This window comes from Hippopotamus amphibius, chromosome 9 (genome assembly GCF_030028045.1).
Source record: "Hippopotamus amphibius kiboko isolate mHipAmp2 chromosome 9, mHipAmp2.hap2, whole genome shotgun sequence".
In the NCBI taxonomy this organism is placed as follows: Eukaryota; Metazoa; Chordata; class Mammalia; order Artiodactyla; family Hippopotamidae; genus Hippopotamus; species Hippopotamus amphibius.
Genome location: NC_080194.1, coordinates 139,935,238 through 139,955,119, shown reverse-complemented (window position 1 = coordinate 139,955,119; position 19,882 = coordinate 139,935,238). Strand labels below are relative to the sequence as shown.

The following is a 19,882-nucleotide window of genomic DNA, read 5'->3' as shown; positions in this document are numbered from 1 at the left end:
GGATGTCTGCTAGGTTTGGGTTAAAACACACAGGTTTGAACAAAAATGGTTCTATCAACAGGCAGTACCACCAGCAGTGCAGGCGAGTTCCTGTCACATCCTTGCCAAAACTTGATGCTTTTTCATGCTTTTCATTTTAACCACTTCAGAGGGTACCACTGGGGTTTTAAAGCTGACTTTTCTAGATTACTAATAAAATTAACATACCTTTTCCTATGTTTACTGGCCATGTGGATAGCCTCTTTTGTGAAGTGGATGTCCAAGTCTTTTGTCCATTTTCTATTTTTTTTTTTCTTGTAGATTTTATTTTAGATCAGGGGTCAACCATGGCCTGCTGGCTAAATCCAGACCTCCGCCGGTGTCTGTGAATAAAGTCCTACTGGGACACACCCATGTTCATTTGTTTTTGTCTCGTGTGCAGCCTTCACATGACAGCAAAGCTGAGTAGTCATGAGGGAAGCTGTGTAGCCCACAGAGCCCCCAATATTACTGCTTACTATCTGACCCCTCACCAAGCCCTCCTGTACACACGGTTCTGCTGCCATGTATCTGACTTGCAGATGTCTTCTCCCATTTGTGGTCTGCCTGTTCACTTTCTCAATGGTGGCTTTTTGAGAAACAGAAGTTCTTTAATGTAACGTATTCAAATTAACAAGTTTTATTTTATGATTGAGTGCTTTCTGGGTCTTAAGAAAACACTGCTTACTGGAAGGTTATATTTATAGTCTCTGTTTTCTTCTTAAAGCTTTACTAATTTTACATTTCATGCTTAAAACTGCACTCCACCTCAATTGATTTTTCTATTTTCTATTAAATTATGAAATTTAAATGACAAAGCACTTATTGGAAAGAACATCCTTTCCCATGGTATAATGTATTATCACCTTTGCCAAAAGTCAGGTGACTGAACTATGTTTGGGTGTTTCTGGAATCTTCATCCTGTTCCTCTGGTCGACTTGTTTACCTTTGTGCCAACACCACACTATCACAATTTCTATGACTTTCGAACAGCTCTTGATACCTGGCACTGTAAGTTCTCTAGTTCTGTCTGTTCTAGAACATGGCTTTGACTGTTATTGGTCTTTTGAATTTTCACATGAACTTGAGAATTTCCACTTAAAAAAGCTTGCTAGGATTTTGATTAGATTGCATTGAATATATGAATTTGAGGGAAACTGACATCTTTTTAAGATGGTCTTGGAATCCATGAACAGAATATATCCCTCTCACTGTTCTGTAATTTTTTTTCCTGGATGTAATTCTTGAAAATATAGTAACTTCCCCCCAGGCACTTAAGGAGTTCTGATATTACTGTAAGTAGTATTGCTGTAAAACTGTTCATTTTCTATGTTTGCTGCTGGTACATTACAGACCAATTTTTGCATAGTGACCTCATATGCAGGGATTCTGCTCAATTTACTCAATTCTAATTCTCTGAATATTCCCTAGGATTTTCTATGTATAAAAGCATGTCCTCTGCAAATAAGTTTTATTTCTTCTAATCCTTTAGCCTTTTCACTCTTTTTCTTCCCTTACTTTCCTGACTAGGTCCATCTGCACAACATGAATAAAACTAGTGAGAGCAGATATCCTTGCCTCTTTTGATCTTTGGAGAAAACTTTCAACATTTCACCATTTGATATGCTATTTGTTGTAATACAAGATACTCTTTATCCAATAAAGGAAGTTCCTTTCTATCCACAGTTTGCTAAGAACACAAATGGATGTTGATTTCACCACGAATTTCTTGCATACTAGATGACTTTTCTTCAATGTGATATATTACAGTGATTGGTTTTTTATTATTAAAATACCCTCACATTCCTGGAGTAAGATTCATTTGATCACTGTTTTATCTTTTTTCCAGAACCCATCTGTTTTGTTAGTCTAGGATTTGGTCATGTGACCAATATAAACAGTTACTGGTGATCAGAACGAAATTAGCATGACTGGTTTAGATTACTCACGATTCACCCTCCATATCTTGTGAAGAAATGGTAGATATAGCTAAACTCTTCACTCTTCCAGCAAGTAAAGTGGGGAGAAAAGACACTGAATTAACCAAAAATGTCTGCTAGAAAGTTGAGTTAATTTGTTCCAAAATACTAGGAGTAAGAGGCAGTGCACAAAATAATGACACCATATTCATATCAAATAAAAGCAAAGTAAAATTTCTGAATTACAAAATAGTGGCATACTGCACACACAAACCTATGGTTAAAATACAAGAGTTGTAGGAGAGCTAGGCATATTTTATAGAGCATCAGCAGTACAGCTGTCCTTCACTGAACAGACTAGATTCCAAATGACCTATGCGTAGTTTATGAAAATAGTATTTTTAAGTCTTTTTTGCTCAAATGCAGTTGGAAACTTTACAAGTCACTGGCTCATCTGTTGAGAAAGCACTCATTAAAAACCATTTGTAAATGCCTCTGAAGAATAGAAAATTACATATTTAACTATTCTGTACTTATCAAACACCTCTCCAACAATATATCCTACGTTAGTACATTTTCCATCTCAAATAAGAATGCTGCCTTTTCACAAATTACTCAAATCCAAACTTGCATAGAGTTGCAGAGAATTGATGTTAATCACATTTTGAAAACGTGACAGAAATTGCCATCTAAATGTTTAACACTACTGTCCTGATTATCAACTCTAGAATATTTTAAAACTTCACTCTGCAATGAAGGTTTACTTGGAGCTGACAGCTTCTGATGTCCTTCCTATAAACATTTGATTTTTATATTTGAAATATGGCTTTTAGTATAACAATTTCCAAGACAAAGTATTTTCCACATTCACCACTTTGACAGGTTTTGCCTTGGTATGATTCCCTGATATGTAAATACAACTGGAATCCAAAATAAATATTAAATATTTATAGAGTTTCATTCTTGTATAAACTGTCTAGTGTCCAATGAGTTATAAGGTCTTGCTGAAAGCTTTGCTTCTTGTTGCATTTTTAGGGATTCATCTCTGTGAAAATTCAAATGAGAATGAATCTAATGCCTAAATGCTTTTCATTTAGAAACATGAACTCAGATGCTGGTATCTGACTCCTGACTAGACTTCCCATACTCATCATGTGCAGAGGGTTTTCTAAAATGAGATCTGACTTCAGAGAAGTCTTCCCACGTCAAGTACGCTCATATTCCCTCTCCTGTGAATTCTCTGATGGCTATTGAAGGCTGACCTGTGGTGGAATTTTTTCCCACATTCATTACATTCATAGGGCTTCTCTCCTGAATGAGTTCTATAATGTACAGTGAGGTATGACTTCTGAGAAAAGACTTTCCCACATTCGTTACATTCATAGGGCTTCTCTCCTGAATGGCTTCTATAGTGTACGGTGAGGTTTGACATCCGAGAGAAAACTTTGCCACACTTACTACATTCATAGGGCTTCTCTCCTGAATGAATTCTATGATGTATAGTGAGATAAGACTTCTGAGAGAAGAACTTCCCACATTCGTAACACTCATAGGGTTTCTCTCCAGTGTGGACTCTTTGATGTCTAAAGAGGGATGAATTGTGGGAGAAGGTTTTCCCACATTCGTTACATCCGTAGGGTTTCTCTTCTGAATGACTTCTATAATGTACAGTATAGTATGACAGCTCGGAGAACAATTTCCCACATATGTTACATTCATAGGACTTCTCCCCTTTGGGAAGCGACTCGTGCCCATCGAAGGCTGAATTTTCAAGGAAAGTTTTCCCACATTCACTACATTCATAGGGTTTTTCTCCTAAACGAGTTGTGAGATGGTCGGTGAGATATGAGAACTTTCCACACTCACTACATTCGTGGGGCTTCTCATCTGTGTGGACTTTCCGATGTCTAATGAAGGCTGAATTGAGATTAAAGGTTTTGCCACATTCATTGCATTCATAGGGCTTCTCTTCTAAATGGCTTCTGTAATGGATAGTGAGGTATGACACCCGAGAAAAGAACTTCCCACATTCACTACACTGATAGGGTTTCTCTCCTGTGTGTGTTCTCTGATGTGTAATAAGGGTGGATTTTCGGTAGTAGGATTTCCCACATTCGTTACATTTATAAAGTTTCTCTCCCGTGTGTGTTCTCTGATGGTCACTGAGGGCTGACTTGCGGGAGAAGGATTTCCCACACTCATTACACGGATACGGTCTCTCTCCTGAATGGTTTCTCTGGTGTAAGGTGAGATGTGTCTTTTGGCAAAAGGTTTTCCCACATTCATTACACTCATAGGGCTTCTCTCCTGAGTGAGTCCTCAGGTGTTGAGTGAGGTGTAACTTCTGACAGAAGGTTTTCCCACACTCATTGCATTTATAGGGCTTCTCTTCTAAGTGTGATCTCCGATGCACGGTGAGGGTTCCTTTTTGGCTGAAGGATTTCCCACATACGTTACATTCGTAAGGTTTCTCTCCTGTGTGAGCCCGCTGATGTATAATGAACTTTGACTTCTTACAGAAGGATTTCCCACACTCACTGCATTCAAAGGGCTTCCAGTCCAACTGTGATCTCTGGTGCACATTAAAGTCTGACATCTGGATGAAGTCTGATGCAGAAGCATTCCACTCATATGGCTTCTCCCCCACATAAGCTCTCTTATGAGTTATAAAAACGGCTTCACTGTCTAAGGAGTCTGTGCACTCATTATATTCAAAGGGTTTCTCCAAAATACTAATTTTCTGAATACTTCCTTCCTTTTGAGAACAGGCTTCCCCATTTTGATGAAATTCATAGAGTTCCTCTCCCTGATATGCTTTCCCGCATTCACTACACTCAGCAGGTTTCTTTCTTGCATAGCTTCCATCACTAATAATTAATTCTGAAGTAGATTCCAAAGTCTTTCCACACAAAACACAATTCTGAGACATTAGGTCTGAAGGAACAAGGCTTGTTTCCATGATACACGTCTTATGAAATGCATCTTCTCTCTCCTCAGTCAGGGTTCTGCTATTGACACAAATAGCCTGACCTGAACACTCATCTTCACTTTCTTGGATTCTCTGTATCAGGTCATCAACTCTCCAGACTTCTTCTAAAAAGCAATAAAATTAAACAAATCTTGTGAATCTGAACATACCAGTTATAGAATGAGAACAAGTTCTCAAGGGCCTACTGTGGGCTTGATTCTGGCTTTAGGGTCAGTCTCCACAAATAAAAATAATTATGAGAGTATAGTCCTCTTTCCCCCTTGATTTGTCACACAAGACAGACAGACAGACATAGGGGGTGGGGGAGGGATGAGAGAAGCACTCAGTGGTAGAAAAAAGAGTAAATTCACAATGAACACAAGTCCCTTTGTTACTTTACAAATAGGTTCAAAACTTTCATGGAAAACGTGAAATTAACCTAAGAAATGATTAGCAAAGGACAAAATCATTGAAAGAGCCCTGGATCCAGGTAGAAATGGGAGGATTCAAAGCAAATGGGATTAGTGGGAGAACAAGAACAATTACTAGATGTATAATCAAAGGAAATACTCAAGTGTGGATTATGTTTGGGAAAAACAAATTACAACATATATTAAACTATACGATATCACGACACACCAAGGTTAGCATGGTAACGTCCTCACTGACCTAGACCCTTCCAAAATCTCTGCTTTTCCATTCTGCACATAAATCCAAATAAACATTCTAAATGCTCCAATTTTCTCATGTTGAGAGACAGTCCCACAACCAGGGCTCCAACTCCCTTGCCCTGACTCACACTGACCTGGAAGGAGAGACCCAGGCACATAAATGTCTGAAAGAAACTTAAGTAGACCAATCTCTCCAGTAAGATCAGCTTTCTGGAGAGTCCTGTGGTCTCATTTAACACTAAGTAACTTGTCCGTACAACAGAGCACAGTGGCTACAAGCACTGGGACCCCAACTCTAACATGTCACAGGCTGGGCAAGTTACTTAACTGTGAGGCAGTTTGCTCACCCAAACTGTGGACAACACCTCTTAAAACACAGGGCTGGGCATATTAATGCTTAGAACAGTGACACAAAACAAATGCTCAATAAGTTTTTCCATGAACTTTCTTTCAATCTGCTGACTTAAATTTAGCAAAACCAGTCATGTGCATGACATGATACTATAACTTAAGTCTGAATACAAACAAGAGTTCCCATACTCTCAGGTTTCATTTGGTGTAAAACCTTCAATATTGGGTTCCTAAAATAGCCTCTACAAAATCAACTTTTATTTCCATGTACCTTACATGTTTTTGGATCTTCTGAACTATGTTTAGTTGCTCTCATTAACATTCAGTGCAATACTGACAGTTCTGGGATCAGAAATCTACAACATCCCTGAGCCCAAACCTGAAATACCAAGAGAAAAAAACAGAAAAGTTATCCTTTACCAGTAAAATTTTCATTACCCAGATTCACAATATACATTTCAACCAGCGCTGCACTCATTTTCCAAAAACACCTTCTGCTCCAGGAACCCTGGGCCCTGCCCTGCCCACTCCCAACTACAAGTGTGCACACTCTCTTCTTCACTCAACCTGACTTCCAGTCTGGCGTGTACTCAAAACCTAGCTATGTTTCAGGGGAAGTCTTGAAATACTTACCAAGTTTCTTCCCAGCTTTCTGAAGCTTTCCCATACATTTTAAAACAGCCTCAAAGTTATATACCATGTATCTGAACATGAATACTCCATTCAAAAGCTGATTGCAAACTAGTTCATGCAGCTGTGTTCTCCTTGCCTAACTCAAACTTCTGCTTGTTGAAAGTATGACCACACTTCCTATTTTCTTTGAATTCGTCCAACAGAAATTAAAGTACTAGTTTCTAACCTGAAACAAATGGGATGCTTTCAGGTTCCACTCTAACCCCCAGCTGTTTTATCAGAATCCATAGTGCAGTATAAATTCTCTTGCAATGAAGCTCCTCAGTGAGCCAGTGAAAAATATACGAGTATCTTCTAGAAGTTGCACAGCAAAGCAGAACAGTAAGATCCTTCCTTTTTGCAGGATTATAATTCAGGTAGAGAAAGAAGCTCAAGCAACAAATGCTTGCCGTTACACAGCAGAGTGTGCAATCCTGTCTGACTTCTCTGGTCACAACCACTAGGTGGAAGGGACATGAAGAGAAGTGAGAGGCTAGATGAGAAACAAGAAACAAAAGAAATTTCAAGGAGGAGCTGAACATTTAAGATCAAATTTAAAGGATAAAGTTCTAGAGATTCTGTTGGACAACAATGTGAATACAGTTAACACCACTGAACTGTTCACTTAAAAATGGTTAAAACGGTAAATTTTATTTATTTGTTTATTTTCAAACTACAATTAAAGGAGGAAAGAAGAAACAACGGAGGGAAAGAAGATGTATCATCTGGGCGAGTAGAGTGCACCCAAAAGAGGGACGATAGTTTGAATGGAAGTCATTTAGAAATCTAGACCAAGTGGTATTTAACAAGAGTTGGGGAAACAGGACATTAATTTTGATACGCAACATCACACCACATTGTGGGGGATTGAGGAGAATTTAAATTCCACTTAAGAAGAAACAGAATAGGACTTCCCTGGTGGCACAGCAGTTAAGAATCTGCCTGCCAGTGCAGGGGACATGGGTTTGATCCCTGGGCTGGGAAGATCCCACATGCCACGGGGCAACTAAGCCTGTGCACCACAACTACTGAGCCTGCGAGCCACAACTACTGAAACCTGAGTGCCTAGAGCCTGTGCTCCACAAGAGAAGCCACTGCAATGAGAAGGCGGCGCACAGCAACGAAAACTAGCCCCCGCTCACTGCAACTAGAGAAAGCCTGTGCACAGCAACAAAGACCCAGTGCAGCCAAAAAAATTAAAATTAATTAATTTTTTTAAAAAAGAAGAAACAATAGTTACAGGCTTATCTTCTGAGCCTAAGGATAAGATCAATTGGATGTTTGAAATGAATATACCTTCCAATTTCCAAATAGGAGTCACTGTATGTATTGTAATCCAGATACATATGAGAAAATGATGTTTGCACTGACTTCAGAAGAAACTGAGAATATGCAGGAAAAATGTCAAGGCATTTCACAAAAGACAAGAACAGCCACCAGACAGAGAAGTACAACGTGATAAATTAAGGGGAGTGGGGAAGATGCCCAGAATTTGTGTTTTGGAAAGCTCATAGTTTATCATCAGATGTTCTAAGGAAGAAGGAAGTGTATGAACCCACCTGTGCTGTTGTTCTGTCAGGTAAGAGTCAGCGAGGCTACAGGTTAAGGACAACAGGTATCAATTCGGAAGAGCAATATAAATAAAAAAATCTTCAAAGCTGAGGCTAGATGAACCCTTTTATGGGATACAAAAAAGACTACAAGAAGTGGAAGACAGGTCCTAGGGGCTCCTGAGGCCAGAGAAGAACAGGAATTCAATGATGAAATAAAAACTTCCTGGACAGCTGCTGCCGACACAGGGATGGGCAGAGAGATGGGACAGGAAGAAGCCCTTGGGAAAGAGGACAGCCCGACTCGTGCTGTGTCACCGAGTCACCAAGGATGGGCTTCAGGGATGGTGACCCACGCACCCATGGCGAGGCTGGGCCGACCCCACGAGCATCGGGAGAGGACCAGGCTGGGGGTCTGAGGGGCTAGAGGGGGAAGTGAAAAGGCAAAACATAAGCTGGAGGTGCTTCACAGCAAGGAAGGAGAGAAAATGGAAGATATAGAGAATGACCAGGAAAGTCTCCAGTTAACTTTTCTGTCAGACTTTTGAGTGCCTGAAAACAAAGGAATTCTGTGAAAACAGTGAGAAGGTTCGTCACGGATGGTCGAGAAGAAGAGGGAGTGAATGCACCCTCAGTCCCAGAAGACACGAACATCCCTCGAAATGTAAGCCTAGTGCAAAATCAGAAAGGGAACATGCGTACACGTGCTTGGAGGGCGTGTGCTATTCGGGTGCCAGGAGGCGTGATTTAGGGCATCTGTGGTCACTCCCAAAGGACGGGAGTGACCATTTACTAATGTCACACTCTACCACCTCACCTGGATGCTGCTGCCGTGGGAATTCACCATCTGCTACCCAAGGCTCTTCTCCCTGCTCCAACTTGACGATCACATTGGGTTTAGCGCTGTCGTACCCTGTGAATGACAAAGAGCCAACTTGGACCCACTGCTCTGCTCTGGGTCTCTGAGTAGAAGGTGCTGCCTCACAGGCCGCAAAATAAAGTGTCTATTTTGCATCTAATCAAAATCAGAACCTTTTGATCGAGAAGCAAATAAACAAATACTTTATCTGGTTCCCCAAAGGAATTAAATAGTTTCACCACTGATTTCTTGAAAGTTGAGCAAAATATCCTTAACCTGGAAGCCCCCATAGAGCAGAAACTCAGAAAGCAGACTCTCCTCACCCACAGAGACCAGGTGGCTGTAGTTCTCCAGCATCACGTCCCTGTAGGTTGTCTTCTCGTCAGGGTCCAGCTGCTGCCACTCCTCCTGGGTGAAGTCCACAGCCACATCCTTGAATGACACTGGTCCCTGCAATGGCAGCATGATGAGAACTGGGTGACATGGAGAAGACTTACGGGGACAAGAGCTTACCCAGCTCACCAGGAAAGTCAACTATGGACCCTGAAAACCTCATTTTTGTTGCAGATCATGGAAGGAAAACAAACCATATTAGAAACACACTGCCTTTGGGTTCCTTAATGTGTCAAACAAACAAACCAAAAAATTCTCAAACCTAAAAAAAAAAAAAAAAAGAGTTCTAATTTTGTGTCTGAAGTATCTGAGTTCTGGGGGATGTGAGATAATGATCCACCACTCCTGCTCCCACTCAAAGCGCTCACAGCGAGATGAGGAGACACCAGGTGAGTGAACACGTGCATTTCACTCCTTGTCAGTCTCTTCAGTGGTCTCTGCTGGCTGGGCCTCTGCCTCCAGCTCTTAATGCTGGCACTGCCCAAGGCCCAGGCCATCCCGGTTCAGCACTTTCATCCTCTGCCCCTCCATTCTCACAGCCGGCTACCTGGAGCCATCCGCCTGGCTAAGTTTTCTAGTACTTCCTTCAAGTGACATCTCAGACATCTCATTCTGGCAGCAATGAAAATGTGTTGCTTGAAAGACCGCCCAAAGTATTAACAGAGTTACACTGGTCTAACACGAGAAAAGCACATTATTCTATGTTGGCAGACTAGGCTTCACAGACTCAGCTGGGTGTTCTACAGGATTCAGAGGAAAGAAGAGGACGCACCACGGTGAAAACTGCAGCAGCACCAGTGCTGAAGAGGTTGGCACAGGGCAGACCAAAAAGGCACTTTCTCAAGGACAGCTTTTTGACAGGAAGAGATGGTTTTAATTCAAGGGAGTAAGTGAACATACGCATGTTTTGGGTTGACCAAAATGTTTGTTCAGGAACATTTTGGCCAACCCAATACTTTCCTGCCTCAAAAACAAGACAAAACCCCAAAAAGCCCAATTTAAAGAAACATGAAAGTAGTGCTCTCATAGAGCATTGGAACACAGAAGTTACCAACAGCAGGAACTTTTCTGAGGAAATTCTTGATTTATTTGTGTAGAGCAGATGAGAAATCAGGGCCATGGAACACACTTAACACAGGGGCAGATGCTGGACTGCAGCAAAAGTGACAGCAGACTCGCCACCAGAGCCCTGGAAAATCTCCAGGCCCATCGAGAGGACCTGGGCTCCTGCAGCAGCAGAGTCACTGGTTGACAGAGAAATGACCCATAGGACCCACTGAACAGCTTGAGAGGCTTCCTGTTCTCAGCACACAGAGAGGACAGATGCACATTGACTGTGCCCACAGCCCTCTGGCAGTGGACACTATGGCCAGAGATGGAGCTGATACCATACTCTTCAGACCCCTGAAATGAGGGTGATCACACACTCACTGTCCAAACGGAAAAGTGCTGTCTGGGACAAAGGATAAACCCAATGGGACACCAGGAATGGAGGTGCAACCCAAAACTATGTCTGGCACATCTCCACAAAGAGCCAACTCTCTCCATGTTGGACATGGATGTTTTCTCTAAAGCAACTCTTAGAAGACTACTCTCACCATAAAGCACCTGAGCAACTTAACCTTGTCTACGAACTTGCCGCTGGTTCAAAGTGCAGCTGTGCCCACAGGTTCTGTGCATTAGAAGACATGGTCGATAAGGAAGAAGGGAAACCATGGAATGGGAGAAAATATCTGCAAATCACACATCTGCTAAAGGATCAGTATCTAGGAAATATAAAAGTAAACCATAAACAAGATGAAAAAACAGCCCTCAAAATGGGAGAAAATATTTGCAAACAAAGCAACTGACAAGGGATTAATCTCCAAAATATACAAACAGCTCATGCCACTCAATACCAAAAAAACAAACAACCCAATCAAAAAATGGGCAGAAGAACACATGAAAAAATGCTCAACATCACTAATTATTAGAGAAATGCAAATCAAAACTACAGTGAGGTATCACCTCACACCAGCTGGAATGGCCATCATCAAAAAATCTATAAACAACAAGCGCTAGAGAGGGTGTAGAGAAAAAACCCTCTTACACTGCTGGTGAGGATGTAAACTGGTGCAGCCACTATGGAGAACAGTATGCAGCTTCCTTAAAAAACTAAAAATAAAACAATCATATTACCCAGCATATACCTGGGCATATACCCTGAAAAAAACCATAATTCAAAAAGATACATGCTCCCCAATGTTCACTGCAGCACTATTTACAATAACCAGGACATGGAAGCAACCTAAATGTCCATGAATAGAGGAAGAGATAAAGAAGATGTGGTACATATATACAATGGAATATTACTCAGCCATAAAAAGGTATGAAACTGTGCCATTTGCAGATTTGTGGCTGGACCTAGAGACTGTCATACGCCATCATCATATCATACCAGGAGCTGGGAGGGGAAATGAGGAGTTAGTATTTACTGGGTGCAGAGTGTCAGTTTTGGAAGATGAGAAACACTCTGGAGATGGATGGTGGTAATCATTGCATAACAATATAAATAGCTTTAATACCACTATACTGTACACTTAAAAATGGTTTAAGATACTAAATTTAATGTTATGTGTATTTTGCCACAATAAAAAAAAGTGCAAGAAAAAATGCAGTGATGCCTCTTCAATTACACATCCTTACCCACTCCCTTCCAGAGCTCTGCAGACACCCCCTCCACAAAAGAAAGAGGAATGAAATGGGGTCATGGGTTGAGCATGTTCACATTAATTTTTAGTAATTATTCTCTCAAAAAACGAAATTAAAAAATTAAGAATCATCAGCTAATTGGGAAAACATAAATAAAGGATAAGCACGACTTATGTTATTTTCTACTGACTTACACTTTTTAATAAATTAAGCAGGATATTGCTTCCAGAAAATGAGAACATTCTTCTCAGAAAAAGCCACTGGAGAATACTTAGAAATTAAAGACTGGATTGTTGAGTTTTTAAAAACACCCTCATGTAAGAATAACAAATGGGACACAGAATATACAACTTAGGAAATCTCTCTGAAAACAAGAAATTGAAATGATGAAAGAAATTTTGAGGTATTAAAGCCAGATACATCAGATTCAACATTTTCAGAAAGAGATTATAGAGAATGAACAAAAAAAATCATCAAAGGCAGAACCAAAAATGATTCTTGAGCTGAGGATCATAAAAATAAACAAACAAACAAAACAAAACACCATCAAAAGAGGCCATATAACCTGCAAAGAAAAGTACTGGGGGAAAAAATAGAGCGATCAAGAAATTTCCTGATAAAATATCCAAAATTTAAAAATTAGAGGGAATTCCCTGGTGGTCCAGTGGTTGGAACTTGGCGCTTTCAGTGCCAGGACCTGGGTTCAATCCCTGGTCAGAGAGCTGGGATCCTGAGAGCTGCATGGCCAAAAAAAAAGGAAAAAAAAGTCCTAAAAAGTTATGCAGGAAAAAAATACACTAGTTACCTTGGCAACTGACATTTTAATTCTGAACTGAGAGAAAATAATGGAGAATCACCCACAACTTTTAAAGAAAAAGGATTCTGAACCTAGAACCATACACCAAACCAAACTATCATTTAAGCCTAAGGACACTATAAAGGTATTTTCAGAAAAGCAAGACAATTTTTATTGAAGAAAAGAGTTTCCCTAAAATGGTCAGTGACATCCTCCACTGAAACCCAAGTGCTCCAACAAAGATGAACATGGGGACGTACAAATACCACTCAAAGACCAGTAAAAAGGGTTTCTGGTTGTTGGAAAGAGCAGCTGTTGAGACTGCAAACATTTAACTCGCATTTTGGAAAAGAAGTGCTAGTAAACATGTTCCATTATCCTATTGTTTTAAAGGGCTTCCACCCACTGGAACAGCCACATCTGTGCAGGTCTACAGCTGAGATTCCCCAAGAAAGCCTAAGATTATCCAAAGGCCAGCCAAATGAGCTTTAACATCACCTACAGGAAGGAATAAACTTATGGGTTTAGGTAATCCAGAAGGCAAGAAGTGACAAGAGTTAGAAGACTGACTGATCAGACAAAATAAATTACATTACATACCAATATCGTTAATATCAACACAAGCATCCGAAATAAAATATTAGCAAACCAAATTCAACACCAGATTGAAAAGAAAATACATAATAGCTAAATGGCACTTATTCCAAGCATATCGACCTGTTTAATATTTGGAAATCCATTAACACAATATGCCATGATAATACAGATAAGAAGAAAAACCTTACATTTCCAAAGATGCTGGAAAGACCTCTGACAATACTGAAATGCATACCTGATTAAAAAAGAAACTCAGCTGAAAGTGATGGATACTTCACCAACATGAATATACCTATGTGTACACATGCTCAAACCCTAACATGCATAGTATGTTCGATACATACACACACAGGTACACATATACACTTTGTTAAGTCTAGACACCCCCCCACCCCCCATGCTTCAGTCCTCTCTGTTCTAAGGTCAGGACCCACTTAATGGGGAAACAACACACACATTCCCACTAAGATTAGAAACAAGGCAAAATGCTCATTATCTCCAATGAGAGAAAACAACTAAAGGCCTAATAATAAGAAAAAGTAAAACTATTTCTATTCAGAGGTGATACACTGTACCTAGAAAACTCACAGAATCAGCAATGGAACTAAATCAATAAAAAGAACTCAGGTTACAGAAGATAATAGTTAACACACATAAAAACAACAGCCCTCAATACATAAAAGGGAATAAGATGTAATCCAAGTGTATACACTGTTTACAATAGCCACAGGAAAAACTCTTAGCAGGAAATGTACAAAATCTACACTAGAAAAACTTTAAAACACTCCTAAAAGACAAAATAGACTTGAACAAATGGAATGATTCTCGTTGTTCTTGGACAGACTGTGAAGCACAATAAAAGGAAGCATGCCTTCACCAAGACATATCGCAATCAAATGGCTAAAAACTAGTGATAAAAAGTTTAAAAGCAGCGGGGCGGGGGTGGGGGGGGGACGACGACTACTTACAGAGGAGCAAAGATGAGGATGACATGGATTTCTCCTGGAAACAATGTAAGCAAGAAGCCGCAGAAGAACAAATTTAAAGGACGGGAGGAAAAAAAAAAAATCCAGCAACGATCTCTAAAAGTGAAGGCAAAATAAAGACATTTTCAGACATACAAGAGCTAAAAGAATTATCAACTAGAAGAAATGTTAAAGAAAGCCCTTCAGGCAGAAGGAAAATGACAGCAAATAAAAATGTGGATCTACACAAAGGAATGAAGCACCAGAAATGGTAACTATGTATTTTCTCTCATTATTTAAATCTCTTTAAAAGATAACTTTAATTAAAAATGACAATGTATCAGGAATTCCCTGGTGGTCCAGTGGTTAGGACTCAGTGCTTTCACTGCAAGGGCCCGGGTTCAATCCCTGGTTGGGGAACTGAGAGTCCCCCAAGCCACACAGTGTGACAAAAACAAACAAAAATCCCCCCCAAAACCCAATGTATTGTGGAATTAGTACTACCTGTTAAAATTAAATGCAACAATAGTGTAAAGACCAAGATGGGAGAAACTGTAGCTTCTTATACTCTAAGTAAAATGGTATATTACTTGAAGATAAACTATAATAAATTAAAGTTACAAACTATAAACACTAAAGCACCCACTAAAATAACAAGTGTTACAAGTAATAACCCAACATAGGATATAAAATGGAATCACAGAAAACAGTTAACCAAAAGGAAGGAAGACAAAGAAGATGGGATGAACAGAAAATAAAGACAACAGACTATAACCTAACCAGTTGTATCAATATTCATATTACAAGTAAATGGTCTAAATACCCCAATTAATAGGCAGAAATTGTCTAATTGGATTAAAAAAAACAAGACCCGACCAAATGCTGTGTACAGCATTGTACTTTACACATAAAGATGCAGAGAGGTTGAAAGTAAAAGGACAGAATGAGACACTGCACAGCAACACTACTCAAAAGAAAGTTGGAGTGGCTTTATAAATAACAGAGATTCCCTTTCACAGCACAGACTATTACCAGGATAAAGGAGGCCATTTCACCATGACAAAGTGGTTAATTAATCAAGAGGACTTAATAATTTTAAATGTTTAGGTATCTTTTCATAAAATTCATGAAGTGAAAACTGACAGAATTTTAAGGAGAAGCAGACAAACCACAATTGCAGGAGATTTCAATTCCCTCTCTCACAACCGATGGGACAAGTCGGCAGAAGGTCATCGAGGACACAGTGCACCTGCCACACACTCCCACCCTGCTGTGACTGCCATTTAGAGAACACACCACCTGCCGAGGGCAGAACAGGCACCCTTCCCAAGCACACGTGGAACTTCTCCAAGAGAGACCCTATTCTGGGTCATACATCTTAAAAGTCATTTTTTACGTAATGTGCCTGCTGAAAAATCACAATCTACATCTAATCATGAAGAAACATCAGGGAAACCTAAATTCAAAGAATTCTACAAAATAACTGGCCTGTATTCTTCAATTATAATGGCATTGAGAAATTATTCCATTTTAAACAGACTTAAAAAGCATGGAAACTAAATGCAATTCATAATCCCAGACTGGATCCTCCATCAGAAATTTAAAAATTGCTACACAGGAAATTACTGGGAAAACTGACAAAATTGGAAGCTGGATGACGGGATGGGCTGTAGATTAAAGTATTACATCAATGTAAAATTTCCTGAATTCAGTACCTGTGCCAAGCTTACATAAAAAGATATTCTTGATCTTAGGAGGTACAAGTGAGACATTACAGGGTAAAGGAGAAGGACACACACTCTCAAATGGTTCAGAAAAAAAAATATGTTGAAGTTAAAACAATGGCAATGCAGTCAACACAATCCAAGACCAACCAACTGCAACATACGGGCTCTATTTGTATCTTCGTTAAAAAAAAAAAAACTGAAAACATATAGAAAATTGTGAAACTTCAAACATCGATATTAAGAAAAAGTGGTATTGTGGGAGAGTCCCACTCACTTTTTAAAAGACTCACTATTTAAAGATACATACAAAAATACAAATGAATTTTTCTAAAAGCCAAGAAAAGGGAGACTCCATGAGACTGGCAGTAGCGGAGTCAAAGGCAGACGGATGCTTAGGAGAGGTAAGAACTGGAAAACGCTCACTGGATTTGACTGTAATTAGGTCGCTGCTAATCTTTACCAACAAATTCAGGAGAGAGGTAAGGACAAAACCAAGACCCCAAAGCACTGAAATAGAATGGGAAGTGAAAACATCTTTACTGGAGAATATTTGTCTGTACTGTTTGCTGTACAATCCCCAAAACACACTAACAGAAATATGTGAAGGAAGAGCAGGGTGTTCCATGGTTTAGGTTTTCTTCTCGGGCTGAACAGTACAAATGGAAAGAGGTCTGCTTGGATCTCGGTATTTTGGAGCCTGGAAAAATCACATGCACCAAGTTCCCATCGGGCAGCAGGCCCTCTGCTTAGATAAGCACGAGGTTTAAATTACATCCTGCAATGATTTAATGGCTGTTATTAGGAAAGCTACCCATAATTATTTCAACTTCAACAAATACATTTTTCCAGGTCCTAGGAAATCTTTGAAACCCACAAGTAACAAAAATGGTTTCCTCTTATAGTCAACACAAATCACATAATGGATGCTATTTCCCTTTTCCTATACCTGTCAATAGCATCAGAAATATTTGCAGGTCGATTCCAGTAACCCTAAAGCATCATACTACCTACACATATGAATTTGACAACATCAAGGTGCTGACCTCACCCTGCAACAACTGTATTTTACATGATAATGTCTCTTACCTATTTCTGCCTTCCCATTTAAAAATGTGAATCTTTATACACCTCCTAAAATGCATTACAAAACAAAGTGGGGGAATACAAACATAGGCAGGAAAACTCACCTGGGATTCATTCATTTTCTGCAGCTCTTGGAAAAAGCGTAGACTGTAAACGGCAGACCTAGAAGAAGGGAAGCAAGTAATTGAAGTCGTGAGTGACGTGACCTGCGCAGGCAGAAACCTCCTGCATCAAGACCATCAAAGAAAGCCCAATAAAATGACACTCTATGAACATTCAGAAGAGGCTAAAAGGATCCTACAGGAGGAACACACACCTGAACCCTTCCAACTCCAACATTATCAGGTTACGCTCATTGATGAATATAAACACTGACTCAAGTAAGTTTGCCGCCGTTAAATAAAAACTGTAAAAAAAAAAAAAATTCCCCTGTGACACTGCTTCAGTATTTTCTTATGCCTCTTCAAATTACTTAAAAGGAAAGCTTCCACAAGAACAGAGAATGTGAGCTCTCATAAGTGGGGTAAACGCGCATCAAGGGTCGGCACTGTTTGTAAACCATCTGACTCAACTTGGTTACCACTGCACATAAAGAGTCTTTCATTAAGCAACTGACTTTACGTGGACAGAACACCGCCCTGGGAGTTTGAGTCCTGTCAGCAAGCCCACCTGCAGGCGCGGTGACCTGGCACAAGCCGCCTCCCTTCTCAGACCCCATCTCCTCCTCCCTCAACCCACGCAGCAGCACAGAAGCCTCGCACACTCATCCTGCACTAACTACACTGTGAGATTCCACACGACACAGCCCAGGCGCTAGGCGGACACTTAAACTAAACAGTCAAGCTGCTGATGAGCCTTGAGAGACACGTGCGGGATCCCCAGACAAGGAGGAGCAGGAAGGCTGTCGGGGTTGGAGAGAGGGGTGGACGCGGCACGTCCCGGCCGAACCTGTGCCCCCTCCCCACCTCAGGACACCCGGAACTCAAGTCCCAGGGAAGCCCCATCCGGGGCAGCGCCCCGGCCTTCCAGCCCGGCCCCTCGACCTCCAGGAAACGGTCAAACTTTCCTGGTCGCTCTCCCGTGGGGCCCGCGGCGGGCTCCTCCAAGCCCCGCTATCCAAGGGCCGCAGGATTCACAACCGCCTGGAGGCCCGCAGACGCACCACCTACCCCGGCGGGACTCGCTGACCGGCCCCGGGCTCCCGAGGCTCCGGGCCGGGGGCTGCTCCTCCGGCGCGCTCCTCTCCCGGGTCCCTCCTCGCCGCCTCCCGAGGCCGCTGGGCCCGAGAAGCCGGCCCTGGGCCTACGGGACAAGCTCCCTTCAGGCCGACGTCCCTCGCGGGGCCTCGCCGTCCCGCGCGCTGTAGACGGCCGGGCCCGGGTCCCGCCGCCCCCAGGCCGCCGCCGCCGCCGCCGCCCGGCCCCTCCGGCCCAGCCCGCGGGTTCCGGGGCTCGCGCTCGGGGGTCCCCGCTCTAGCGTCCGTCCAGCCCGAGAGAACCCTCGCTCTCACAGCCGCGCCCCCGGCGTCCAGCCCCGCAGGCCCCGGATTTCTCGCTCGCCCGCCGGAGGCCAGAGCCTGGGAACGAGGGCGAGCGACGACCTGGGCACAGACAGGAAGAGACAGCGGCGCGGCGGCGGTGCGCGTGCGCGAACACGCACACAGGGCCAGGAGCACCAGCGCAGGGGGATGCCGGAAGTCCGCCTACCGGGGCCCGTCCCGGGCAGCCCGACAAATACAGGACTCTGTTTCCCAGAAGTCTTCGCGCCGTCAAGTTAGGGAACGTCTTAAATGTCTCCAACGTCATCTGGCCGTGAAGGGGTGCTGTGCTGAGAGGATGGGCAGCCTGGACCAGGGAATCAATTTCCCATTTGTCTTCACTCCTGTTTGGGATCAAGGAAAGGTATGGCCTCAGGTAGGGGAATCAAATTCTCCTTTAATTTAAGGGAACGTCTGTAATGTCGCTGCTTCTTGGGGCATCTTGCCTGATTGTGTCCTGTTGCCCTAATCTTTTCCTTACCTTGAGTGTTTAAGTCTTATAATCAGTGTCCACAGACAACTATGATAAATAAGGGAAAGGAATTTATCATGTTCACTTATGATCATAAGTGAAGTATTTAATTAAAATATTAGTGAATAGAGCTTAGCAATAACATAATAAGAGTATTATTAGCCTAGGATACCTTCCTCTCCCTTGTAGGGAAAAAGAAACGTAGCTTTTCCAAACCAGTTTTAATTCATGACAACTGTAGAAAAATCACAAAATACAGAATTGAAAGAAGAAAATTACCTGTAACTTTACCCCCTGAAGAGGATTATGTATGTGGAAAAAGAATTGTCTTTCAATAGAAAATTAAGCATTATTTGAAGGACATCACTCCAGCCCTTTCTTGTCTTCCATCTATTTTACACCTCTTTGAAAGTTGTAGGTAACATGCAAATTCCATCCACTTGGTTGGAAGTTCAGTTGACTCCCCAATTTTGTTTTCATTTCTTTATTTACGTATTCATTTCAATAGTCCTGATCTGTAATATACCTGTTTCTCAGATTCTCTTTTGAACCGGTTATAACAGCTCCAGGTTCCCTCTTGAATGAAATAAAACACTTAGCACGTGCTCATTTT

At 41.5% G+C, this 19,882-nt stretch overlaps 1 protein-coding gene across 2 annotated transcripts; it reads right to left on the bottom strand.

The window, feature by feature from the left end:
- Nucleotides 1-282: 282 nt before the first annotated feature.
- Nucleotides 283-18,629, bottom strand: RBAK (RB associated KRAB zinc finger). Of its 2 annotated transcripts, XM_057695590.1 has the most exons (5): nucleotides 18,430-18,629; nucleotides 17,365-17,422; nucleotides 9,332-9,458; nucleotides 8,967-9,062; nucleotides 283-5,030 (listed from the first exon to the last, which is right to left on the bottom strand). In XM_057695590.1, the coding sequence occupies exons 2-5, from the start codon at nucleotides 17,377-17,379 to the stop codon at nucleotides 3,124-3,126; spliced, it is 2,145 nt and encodes a 714-aa protein (XP_057551573.1). In that variant the 5' UTR covers nucleotides 17,380-17,422; nucleotides 18,430-18,629; the 3' UTR covers nucleotides 283-3,123. The 2 variants fall into 2 exon arrangements, with proteins under 2 accessions (XP_057551573.1, XP_057551575.1); XM_057695592.1 differs by lacking the exons at nucleotides 8,967-9,062; nucleotides 9,332-9,458; nucleotides 17,365-17,422; nucleotides 18,430-18,629 and adding an exon at nucleotides 6,199-6,273.
- Nucleotides 18,630-19,882: the final 1,253 nt, after the last annotated feature.